Source organism: Tubulanus polymorphus, chromosome 5 (genome assembly GCF_964204645.1).
Source record: "Tubulanus polymorphus chromosome 5, tnTubPoly1.2, whole genome shotgun sequence".
Lineage (NCBI taxonomy): Eukaryota > Metazoa > Nemertea > Palaeonemertea > Tubulaniformes > Tubulanidae > Tubulanus > Tubulanus polymorphus.
In genome coordinates this window covers 1,902,457-1,914,712 of record NC_134029.1, presented here as the reverse complement: position 1 = coordinate 1,914,712, position 12,256 = coordinate 1,902,457, and the positions used below count along the sequence as shown (strand labels likewise).

General features: G+C 36.9%; 2 protein-coding genes across 2 annotated transcripts; both read left to right on the top strand.

Moving 5' to 3' along the window:
• The first annotated feature begins 2,428 nt into the window (after positions 1 to 2,428).
• Positions 2,429 to 3,577, top strand: LOC141905367 (histone H1.0-like). The gene is made up of 2 exons (XM_074794209.1): positions 2,429 to 2,632; positions 2,872 to 3,577. The coding sequence occupies exons 1-2, from the start codon at positions 2,494 to 2,496 to the stop codon at positions 3,246 to 3,248; spliced, it is 516 nt and encodes a 171-aa protein (XP_074650310.1). The 5' UTR covers positions 2,429 to 2,493; the 3' UTR covers positions 3,249 to 3,577.
• Positions 3,578 to 4,428: 851 nt separating this feature from the next.
• LOC141906068 (thyrotroph embryonic factor-like) lies at positions 4,429 to 10,068 on the top strand. The gene is made up of 6 exons (XM_074795245.1): positions 4,429 to 4,609; positions 5,465 to 5,773; positions 6,168 to 6,305; positions 6,473 to 6,517; positions 7,062 to 7,141; positions 7,762 to 10,068. Exons 1-6 carry the CDS (start codon positions 4,516 to 4,518, stop codon positions 7,984 to 7,986), a joined length of 891 nt encoding a protein of 296 aa, XP_074651346.1. The 5' UTR covers positions 4,429 to 4,515; the 3' UTR covers positions 7,987 to 10,068.
• Positions 10,069 to 12,256: the final 2,188 nt, after the last annotated feature.

Here is a 12,256-nt window from a genome sequence, read left to right as displayed (position 1 = left end):
GCATTAAGATGTAGTTCCCAGGCAAAAAAAAGATGAAATCCTGAAGATGCTATGCCTTTTTGTTGAAAAATCTCTCGTCTTGTAAAAATGTGCCCTTTTCTACATTTGGGGTTAAAAGGGACGACTTTATAAATGTGCCCTTGTTACTTTGGGGATAAAAAAAGATGAAAGAGGGCATGGAATTTTCGCGACGGTGTAGCCCGTACCTAAACGGTGCTATACCGTCTGAACCTGTTCCTGGTTTTCCAGAAAGATTTTTCTCAAAAACCAAATACATGCGCGAGAATTTCCACAGCACGAGGTCTGGTTGTCTCTTCCCGCCAATAAGCCCTGGTTGGACGCGAGACGCGCTGTAAGGATCATTTCGCGCCGGCGGGAAAATCAACAATTGCATGAATCTCTAAACAAGAATTGCATTTTATTATTTCAATCAATCACTTAGTTTTTGAATGATACGGTTTTCTATAGACTCAAGGCGGACCTAGGATCTGATTCGGGGAGGGGTACACCCTAAATAGGATAATCGAAAAGGATTTTTGGAGATTACCAGAGAACATGCTTATGAATTCCAAATTTCTTAGTATCAGTTGATATTCTAAAGTTAGTAAATATTTTTCATTTTCCCTTAAACTTCTCACGGCAACTTGACATCTAAGGGGCACCCCCTTCGCTCTCCCTTTGGATTCGCCCCGGGGAGGAAAACCATTTTGCGCACAAATTTATGTTATAACTTCATATTTCTGAACAGTTTTCATAAAATAGGTATCAAATTTTCAATTATTCTGCATCAAATTCAATGAAGCAGGTGTAAAATGAAAAATAAAAAGTAAAATATTTTGTTTGCGATGATTCTTTCATTTTTGCCTTTCTGTTGTACACGAAAGGATATACTATGATTTTGGTACTTGCCAATTAATTCAAAACATGTATATTTTCACTCAATGAAAGGCGGCGCGATCGGTCGCCCACTTGATACAAGAAACACAGTGATAATGGATACATATATTTAATCTTATGAAGTTGAAATTGATTCATTTGAAAAGGTGCAAAAAACTGGCATTGAATGCAAGCTTACAGAGTGTGAAACCTGCATGGCCGCGCGACGTGCTTTCGTAAAGGTCTAGAACACTGGAAAGAGTGACCGGTCTCGCCACATGCATGTATGAGTTCATCCTAGCGTAATAGAAGTTATCTTTCTAATTTCCACATTTTCAGGGACTTAATTAATGAAAACTATTGTCCATAGATATTGTTAAAAAGGAAAAACCAAAACAACATTCTATGCGGCACCTGGCGTTGTTCGTTCTTACTATGTAATTTTCAAAAGGCTAAATTCAACCCCAAATTAAAGTATCTTAGACAAGACGAAAAAGCTTAATGCTAATTTTCATCGAAGATGGGGAACTCAAATGATAATTGGACAAAATATAGAGTAGATTCGACGAGTCAGTGATGAGTTATTCGGGTCCGAAATTTCAGTTTGAATCGCTTCCAAGTACGCAATTGGCTGCATAAATTTACTCGCACAATGACGTTCACGAAGCAGAAATTTGCTGGCTGATTTTCTATGCAGTCAATCGTCAAATTGATACAAGATTTATGGCATAATAAAGCTCTTCTTTTTAGCTTTCATCTGATACTAAATACTAAATATTGCCGGGTCCAATCATTAGGAAATTTTGGATTTTTCAAATCAACCCTTCGCCTTTATCTGACGGTGTATCGGTAAACGACGCCATTTTCCAACGAAGCAAACCGATATCCACAAAAATAAATCATTTTGTTATGGACCACCCAAAGTCAGCCTTCTGTCGTCTTTAAGGCTTCTAATCAATGAATTACCCTTATAGCTGTTAACCAAAAGCAAAAGTCGACAAAAATTCGGCAAAGTAGGAAAAAACTGCGATTTGTGAGAAGTGTAGTTAATTGAGTAATATGGCGCTTGGGGAAGTTTGTGTTCATGTTCTCAGAGAAAACGGCGATATTTTTGTTTGGGTTCACCGGCAACTATCGAGACCAGTCGCGACTTATGGAATGGTTTTCGGTGTGACTTTTTTCACTCATAGGATTTCTGATCGAAATTCGATCGCTACAAATGACGCGTCGCTTTGTCGAAATCACCAAAATCTCTATCGTAAACATTGCATAAATATCGCCTAATTCGTCGTTAAATGGCGATGACGATTCGAATAACGCTTGAAATATCAAAGTATCAGATCTCTTCCGTCCGTTGCGGAGAGTTTCGTCTGGCGCCGGTTAAAAGAGAACGCCGAAAAAGTGTCTGGAATTGTGTATGCTAGCACAATCGGTAACACGGTAACAGACATTTTACAGCGCTCGAGCTAGCTAGCGTGCGACGTTACATTCGCGTCGGCAATCGTAGTATGTTAACGTTGAGCGCTACTAGCGAGAGTTCTAATAGTAGAGCGAGCGTCTGCTAGTCACGATACTTCACTATACTGTTCATTCTTCTCATCATCAACTACAACTAAAATGACGGACGGAGGTGACGCTACACCAACCAAATCCCCGAAAAAGGCGGCAAAACCTAAAAAGGCAACTAAACCCGCGGACCATCCGAAATATGGAGATATGATAAGGGCAGCAATTACTTCATTGAAAGAACGTTCAGGTAAAGATTTTTTCAAAATATCCTTTTTTTAATTTTAAACAATGATTGTAACAATTGATGCGTTTTGATTAAATGGTTATAAAGATATATTTAGTTTGAATTTAAACAATGGAAAAAAAGGAAAAACATTTTAATTCTTGTACTTTCAAATGAATAAATTTTAATTACAAACAAATTGAAGATGTTAGTGAATTTAGAAAATGAATTTGAATATAAGGTTTTCTGATTTTTATTTTCAGGTTCTTCGCGTCAGGCAATTATCAAATACATTAAAGCTAATTACAAAGTTGATGATAAATGTAATACATATGTCAAACTGGCGCTGAAAAATGGAGTTGTTCATGGGAAATTTGTACAAATGAAAGGTGTAGGCGCTTCGGGTTCATTTAAATTGCCATCAGATTCGAAGGAAGATAAACCGAAAAAGAAGGTGGCAAAGAAACCCGCAGCAAAAAAGCCTGCCGCCAAAAAGGCACCGAAGCCTAAAGCGAAGAAACCCACCAAAAAGGTAGCCACAAAATCGCCGAAGAAGGCTAAAAAACCTGCAGCAAAAAAGGCTGCTTCTAAATCTAAAAAAGCAGCTAAGAAACCAGCTAAAGCTGCAAGGAAGAAGTGAATATAAACTTTTCAAACTTTGGGAACGTGAAAGCATTTGTGTATCATATCTTGTAAATATCAATGTATATATAACAATAATGTAACTAGTTACTTTTAGAATTTATATTTTTTACGTGTAATAGGTGTCCTATTAAGTACGTGCAATTTTCAAGGAATTAGACCCAATTTGGAAGTAATTTTGGTGAATCTCATTCGGAGGGGTTCTCATCAGAACTATCAATACTAAGTATTGGGATGTGAAATAAGTGGAATATAAAGTTATAAGTGTATCATTTTGTAATATATTGGGTAATTGTTAATAAATGGTTCTTTTAGGACACAGTTGTTGGTAACCTAAAAATCTATTATTTGTGTCTATTTGTTATATTTTCTACGCTTAGAAGGACCGTGGATTTTCTTAAATAGTGGAGCGTGGATTGAATTTCCCAGATATTTTATCTTATTCGCGAAAGTTTTGAGGAGAGGCGGAGTTCTCTGCCAGATGTCCCTGAAATCATGCGAAACCTAATCGGGATCGATCCGGACTCATCTCTAGCGAATTAATTTAGTGAATGGGGCCGGGCTACTGATTTTATACGAAAAAAGACTAATGTGCTAGTCTATCATTAATTTTTCTGGTTTATTTCCGATTTACATGGCAAAACTTATAGACAAAATGTTTCATTCGATCGAAGCTATCGACGAACCCGACTAAACAAATCATGATTCGACCCTAACCGAAGTGAACGTCCTACGATTAGAAACAGAAACATCGTCGTCATAATACATGTTTACATTATTTCTCCATGAAAGAACACATTTGAACGGGCCAGGCCGCAGCTTGCTGCGCGTGAACTGGATTCGAACCCGTATTGATTGTAGTACGTCTCACGCGTGAATCCATGTGACAGCGGTGGACTTATGGCTATTATTCGTTCCCAAACCTCAAAACCACGTAAAAGCATGATAATAAAGAAAAATACGGTATATTTAAACGTATATGCAACGTTAATTCATTCTTAGATACTTTTAGAATTCCATGATTTATTGAGTTATTAGGTATGAACTTCAAAACAAAACTCAAAACAATTCGCGCATAACTAGACTAACGCGATTGTTTGGGATTCGAACCCGAGTGTTTGTTTTTCAGGACTGTGAACGAACATGCAGGTTGGAGTGACGTGTAGTAGATCTAGGTCGAAGCTGTTTGTATACATGCATACATTGGCACTGCGTGAAAGATAGAAGATACGTTCTTGCTATTTGCTACTGTAAGTCGCACAGAAATGGATCAGGCTGGAGCAGGTTTTGGTGGCAGTTTAATACTGAAGACACTACTCGAAAATCCGGATCTGTTAAAGGCACCAGAGCCGAACGAAGGTAAAGTACCTTCCTAAAAATTCAATCCAAAATTTTGATTGGCAAAATATCCACTTTCAAGGGCACTTCCTATTTTCATCATGACAATACGTTATTATGTTCACCTCATCAATCGATTATATTATTATATTATGCGTGCATGTAAATACAAAGTATTGAATAGAAGTTGGTGTTTATTGTAACAAATTGTATACAATTTTATAGAAATATAACAACAGCATAAAAATCACCTCTACTACCAGTGGTGTGACCTTTAGAACATCGGTTGGTGTTAACCCTTTTTCTGCTGCATGTAACCCGTGATAATGAATGTGACACATCCATTTGGGCCCCAAAAAGATATTTTAGTTTTTAGATGACATCTTCAGATCCTATTTCTCAAACATATTTCAATTCAAAGCTACTCATGTACTAGTGTTTCATATAGTGTTACAGGTGTTACAGGGCGTTACAAATATTCACTTACGTTTCATTATGAAGAACTGGGATTTCACTCATATTTCACTTTTTCCAGATTGAGATGAAAGGTTATATGCAATATCAGGGGCTGACTGCCCATCATATATAATGTTACAAGTTACATGTAACTCGACTAAAAGCTAAGCAATTTGTGGTCCCATTCTAAGCCACTCATGTCAAAGCTGCGAGAATATTTTTCATATCAGACCTACCTTCAAAATGTAATAAATGGGCCAGATACAACAAAACTAGATAAAAACCAAGATTACAGTATGTTAGTGTAGAGTGTGGCAGTGCTGTGCTGCAATTACGATCCCCTGCAATCATTTTAGAGGCTTGAAAATGAACTGTTTTAAACCGAAGAACTTGTGTCATTATGACTTAATCGTTTTCCAGATAAGAAGAACAAAGGTGAAAGTGGAATATACGATGCGTCGGCTGCGTTCCTCGGGCCGACATTGTGGGATAAAACAATCCCTTTCGACGGAGATGATTTCAAATTTGAATATATGGATCTCGACGAGTTCTTGCACGAGAACGGTTTGAATAACAATGAACAATTAAAGGGTTTTAACGGATTGGATACGTATGATATGTTAGATGCTAGCAGTCTTGATGATAGTACTGGTATCAGTTCTCCTCCCAGACTGCTCCTCGATCAAACTCCATCTCCGCAATCAAGTCTTCATTCATCACCACGACCAGGTAGGCCTAAATTATCACTCATTATCACAATTTATTATTTAGGGATTTTTCTTTGAACTGGAATGTCTGTAAGATGGAAATTCTTACCTCCCCCCAGCTCTCTGCAACCCCTCAAACATTAGATATTCCATTATTATTCCTATTTATGCTCATATCCAGAGTATATATGTGTTCAGAACTTCACCTTAAGACATTTTTAATTGAAAATAGTCCTACACCAAGCATTAGACATTTTTGAGGGGATTGTTTCAGGCTGCAGATTGTATCAGGTAGGGAACTGTTGGAGGGGATGTATCCAAGTAGAAAATTGTTGGAGGGGATGTATCCGGGTAGAGAGAATATCCAGTCTGCACTAACAGTTTTCATCAAAGTCCATAATCTTGTATTTCTGTAGTTGTGGAAGATGATAAACCAGTAGAAACTCAGCTGCAGCAGCAGACTCCTATTCAGAGTCCACATGTTTCACCAGCGAGATCAGAATCACCAGATTACGACATTCAAGCCCATGATTTGGCTCTGGCTACAGTTCCAGGTATGCTACTAAATACTCTAAGTTCATTTCATTGACGACGAATTAGACATCGGCTTCACATGGAGCTAAGACAGTGAAATGTTACCAAAAACAATTAATAATCATTGGCCAGAATGCGTCGTACCATGGTTTGGTACGTACGGTAATATTTTAAATCTGGCTCCTAGGTTCATGGACTCCTCCACATCAGCCAGAAGATATTCACCTGGATTGTGAGTTTTATATAAAGGTTTCTTCTGCTACTGTGCTATTAATTGTAAATCCCTCGTAGTTTGATTCTGCATCAAATATATTTCATCCTAGATTATGACTAGATTGAAGAAACTGGTGTTTTCACGTTTGGCGATAGTTTCTTCGCAGTCATTTTATTTCAGTCTCGATGCACAGTTTTGACAGATTTTTAGTGATTCAGTTCATGAAAGAAAGTGACAAAAATCAAAATAAACTTGGATTTTAGTTGTCAATGTTTTTCTGTAAACATGATTAAGGCCCGTAGCTGTGATTGAAAATGTAAGAAAGCTTTTTTTGCTACAAGTATATTTGCATGTTGCAATGTCGCCTAAAATGCGCTATTGAACCTTAAAGTATTTCGCTAAATTTGAACGAAAATTTTGTTGTATGATGCAAAAACAAGTTCAGCTTCTGTGATCTAGTTAAGCTTGCTTTCAGCTGTGTTTATTCATCAAATATTGAGTTTTAATACTGGATAAATCATCATTGCCATTTGAAGTTTATTTCATCGTGTTTCTCGTGTAGGCCAAGATTTCGACCCACGTAGGAGGCATTTTTCTCCCGATGAGCTGAAGCCACAGCCAATGGTGAAAAAATCAAGGAAGGTAAAAATGAAATCGATTTTTAGAATCCACAACATTTTTCACGTAATGAATATGAGATCATCCCTTTATTATGTACTAATTAGGGGAGGGGTAAGTGCAATTGCGAACTGTAATGCTTAATGTATATGAAAAAATGGCAAAAAAATTTGCGTACAGGGTGGAAAATATCAAATATCATGCGTACGTTATAAATGAATGATCCCTATAGTATTTGTAGCCGCGATCACACGCGCATTTTTGACACAGGCCAACCATTCACACTGTGCCAAATTGGGCCAAAACGTTGGACCAGGCCTGTGTCAAATTATTTCTTATGAATGCTAACTGGTTCTGCGAGTGACTCGCCTCACTTGGCACAGCGTGGTAGCATTATAGTAACACATGAATGATTCACGTGTGAAAGCGTTCTCTTATTAGACGTGTTCCAAATTTGATTCGGGTCCGCTCCGGGTTAGTTTGACCAGCGCCAAATTGTCATCGTAGTTGGTATGAAACTTGTGAAGTATATCTTGTTATATTCTGTGTGCTTTATCAATTTTTCACCTGATAACAGCTGTGATTAAACTGTTGTAGTTTCAATGAATCTTCAAATGCGGAGTTTCTCTTTGATTTATTTTAAGATTTTTGTGCCTGAAGATCTGAAGGACGACAAATACTGGAGTCGACGCAAGAAAAACAACATTGCAGCGAAACGATCGCGAGACGCTCGCAGAATCAAAGAGAATCAAATTGTGCTGCGGGCTCAATTCCTCGAGAAAGAAAACAGCGGCTTGAAATCGCAGTTGGAGAAATTCCGAAAGGAAAACGCTTCTCTGAAGGTCAGGCTGGCTAAATACGAGGGTTAAATCCACTCGCTCTCAACGCTCGTCAATTCAACTGTTGTCATTGTTTATTTTATGTGAATTTTATTTAGTCATTAATGTAATGATGTGTTAAATACTATTATCCAGACTCCTGTGTACTGATTTCGTGTTAGAATCGCACAAGAATTTTTAGAGCTCGATCAAGTAGTTTCTCAATTGTAATTTCTGTTATTGATATTAGTTGTGTTTGTTTGGCTGACTGAGTAAACTGATGCTTCATCTCAATACAATATATTCCGTCACTATCGATATGGCTGCTCCCAGTATTACTCCTATTACTCTGAAGTTTTCTTCAGCGTATCGATTCATATCGAACTGGCTGAGCGAACTGACCCTCTTGAGCCGGTTCGCTCGGTCATGACTGGTTTAACAGAGTCACCATGAACGACGGATAAAGAGTCAGTCGACTCAAGTCTCCCAAATGAACACAGTTGTAACAAGTCCATTCATTCATTCTACAATGACTGACTACTATTCACTTTTCACTCTGTATAAATGTCATACAATTTCATCATTAAATACTTCATATATGGAAAGGGATTATTTAAATGACTTGTAACTGATTAAACGGAAAGGTTTTTAGATTCAATACGGTATTTGTATAAGGGGGTCATTCATTAAGTACATACACATCCATGGCTGAATTAAGTTGAAATTAGTCACTTTTCTATTTGTACATAATGTTAGGCTTTGAATTGCAGAATTTTGTGTACGCGTATTTATGAATGGCCCTTGACTCTATTTAAATCGTATCTCAAAGGCATTGATTTATCTCATTTAGTTTTCAGTTGTTTACTGTAAATAAGGTTATGATACTTATTTAGATAATTTGAGTTTTAATTTCTTCACATATTCTTCATTATATCGTCTTCCTCTGTTGTAAATGATACGGGAATGACTCTTTGTCACAAATTTACTAAAGGTTCTTCATAAATTCGAACTTATATTTTGCACATGTATTTGCAATAAGATGAAGTGATACAGATTTAAATGATGAGTACGGCTGTAATTAAGACTGATAGGGAGTGGCGCTTGTATTTAGCGAAAATCATGTGCTGTTTGATATTCTTTGATGTGATATCGTGAAGTCAGTGAAATTTGATCGCGTTGTTGTGAATTCTAAACTCTGCACGCTTCACTTTCGAAACTTTATTACAGTTTATGTTATGTAAAACCAGGGACTCGAGTCCGTGGTCAAACGGCATCAATTCTGTCTATTTCAATAACCGCAGTATCAATTATCACCAGTGACAGTGATAAGTGGATTGATTTCACGGCTTAACTGAAAGGTTAAACTATGACATATTGTATAATGTAACCTTGATAAATCCTTTAAGTCTAATATAATAAGATATGAAGTGTTGTCATATATGCGCTGTGATATTTAGAATATATAAAAGCCGGTGAATTATGTGAGGTGTCAATGTGACGACTTATATTTTGAAATAGCTTTGTTGAATGATGTAAGAAGTTGTTTCGTTAAGGAATTGTATGAGTTGATTTTAAAAATGTTGAAGGTTGGATTTAATTTCAACTGGAAGAAAAATTTAGGAGGCAGCCACCTTCCTAGGTGAAGATTTAGGATTTTCAAAAAGGGGGTGCTCTACTGAGAAAAGGTAGTGAAAAATGTTCACGCATTCTGAGCATTTAAGGTACTGTTTCGATCATCCCATTCATCAAAATTCTACCCATCTCTTGCCCCATCATAACCCTAGAATAAGAATTTTAGCCAATGGGGATGTTTTGCTTAAGAGTGGCGGCGCTCTAGCATCCAAAGCACCTCACTGAATCCGTGCCTGTTGAGATATGATGAATTTCTCTATATTGAAGATTATTTTCTATCAGCAATGAGTCTCAATAGTTTTGAAATAAAAATTCTTATGTAGACTGAAACTCGTTAAGAAATTCTTTGAAATTTGAATATTACTTAAAGTAGGTGATCGTTTTCAAAGAAACCTTTTATTCCCAAAATAAAAGCAGGTGTTGTATCTAATGTACCCTGAAATATTCTGCCTTTGTCGTTGTAAAATTTTGAGGCTGATTACATGTACAAATTCCTCTGTATCCAAACTTTATTGTAATATAGTTCGTTTATATTTTACATGTAAATTCTGCTAGTTAGTTTTTTTGTTTTCATGGGAAAGAAATCAAATCGGTGATTCAGCGAACTCTGCAGTGCGCATGATGCCACCACACGATGGAAAATGAAGTTCCGCTCGCTTTTAATTCAAAAGTGCTGAAGAGTAGTACTCTTTTCGACTCAACCTGGAGATCAAATAATCATCAATTCACGCATACATCACTTCTTGGCAATCAATATATCCTAGTGCATGAGTGATGAAAAGTGAAATCTATTAGTCCAGTGAGATCCGAGAAAAGTGCAAACTACTTAGTCAGTAAAGCAGAAAGATATTTATTATTATGATCTGTGGTTTGATTATTATAATCTTTCGCTTTAAATTCTTGCTGTGGCATGTGAATTTGCCGCTTTACTGGGTGCTAATACATTCGCTGAGCAAAGAGTTCTATTAGAAATAGCTTGAAAATCAGCTTCAAAGTAGATACTCCTTGAATTAAGCTTCAATATTAATACTTTTATTCATTTCAAACAAATCAGTGCTGAGTGGCGAATGAAATTTGACAGTAATCCTCAATATCTATATTCCTCACATGCCACAGTAGAATAGCGAGGCCGTATTAGATCTTGACCATGCAGTGCTGCCTCTATAGATAACGATAACGGAATTTCTGTGAACTAAAGTAGTAGCACATCTACCGCCGGTACATAAATTTCCTTTACGGAAATTGTGGCACTATATTCAATTTTTAGCAAAGCTCACTTGCTTAACGGAATAAGTTATTCAATTAATTTTTGGGAGGGGAATCATTCATTGACCAAATAAGCTCCCACTGTTTCCTTCCATCAGTCTTTTTGCGAGAAAATGATCAAACATCCGAAAGTAAAAATGCAAATATCCCGATACCGACTCTTTCAAAACCAATTCTTTTGTAGAAATATTTCCAGGTTGTCGCCGTTGCCAGAGTTTCTGAGAGTCTGATCATTTCTCCAGGCCATTTTTTGATTGAATGTTTTCAATTTGTTTTATCCGATTTTCATTTTGATTAAAAAGATAGCATTAAACCATGATACGGTATACTTGCTACAGGGCCGGGTTATCATTGTTAGGGAGTTACAGTGTGAGGTTTGACACATGGTCCATCCTCAATTTCCAGGGTTGGATTGCCTCCCGCCGACTGAAGCTCAGGCCAGGTGCAATTCAATAAAAAATACTGTTTTATTGAAACACGACATTTGACCACGGAATAATCCTTTCATTACGACTGGGATGGATATTATGATGCTAATGCAACTACGTAGCAAGTAGTGACATCTAGTGTACATCTAACAGACGACGACTCCCTAAAGTTTTACTTCAATCATCTGCTGTTGTATCTGGCGGTAAGTGCGAGCATGATGAATCTTGGTACGCCACTTTTTGTTTCAGGCTTTCTTGTAAGTAACATTAAGAATCAAGTCAATAATTGCGACTGCAGAGTTCTGGATCCAGTTCCACTTTCCGAGTTAGATTTGACTGAGCTCTTTTTGATACAGCTGTTTATCTCGATCGGCCTATCGAGGCTTCTCGCATCTGCCAACTTGAATGTATTTTCTTTATCAAACTATTACGATTTGGCTAGGTTATAGTCATTTATCGCATAGCGTCCAGTTTGCGATGACCTTTCTCCAGAATCTAACAGGTCACGCGATGTCCCCATCAAACTCTTTAACAAATTTTTCTCAATTCAGATATCTCATTATATTGCTATTAGGGAAAAAAACTTAGTATTCTTTTGCTCTTTGCAACAATAAATATTCAGAGATTTTTCTGGTTTTATGCATGTATTATTGTACATAATACTTCATGCAATGATTGGAATGCTATTGTTATTATTTTTCCGTTATAATTGATCACATGCCACCGTCGATTATAACAGTTCGTGTTAATGATGGTGACAATGATTTATAAAGCGTCGCAGTAACTTGAAAAACAATCTCTTATTATATACGCGTAATTACACAACCTCAATTTGTCTCGTTGCGCATAATTAATAATCTCTTATTAAAAATTAACGTCTAGCCGATAGGATATCCATAAAGGTGATATGATTTATTCTCGATAAATGATTGGCCTTTCATTCCAAATAGTATTGATGGCAGAAAGGTGAACTTGATGCAAACTTGGTGCAAAGA

Coding starts and splice junctions, on each gene's coding strand:
- LOC141906068 (XM_074795245.1), top strand. CDS start 4,516: ATGGATCAGGCTGGAGCAGGTTTTGGTGGCAGTTTAATACTGAAGACA. Junction 5,774..6,167: donor TCATTCATCACCACGACCAG/GTAGGCCTAAAT, acceptor GTATTTCTGTAG/TTGTGGAAGATGATAAACCA. Junction 6,518..7,061: donor AGAAGATATTCACCTGGATT/GTGAGTTTTATA, acceptor TTTCTCGTGTAG/GCCAAGATTTCGACCCACGT.
- LOC141905367 (XM_074794209.1), top strand. CDS start 2,494: ATGACGGACGGAGGTGACGCTACACCAACCAAATCCCCGAAAAAGGCG. Junction 2,633..2,871: donor TTCATTGAAAGAACGTTCAG/GTAAAGATTTTT, acceptor TTTTATTTTCAG/GTTCTTCGCGTCAGGCAATT.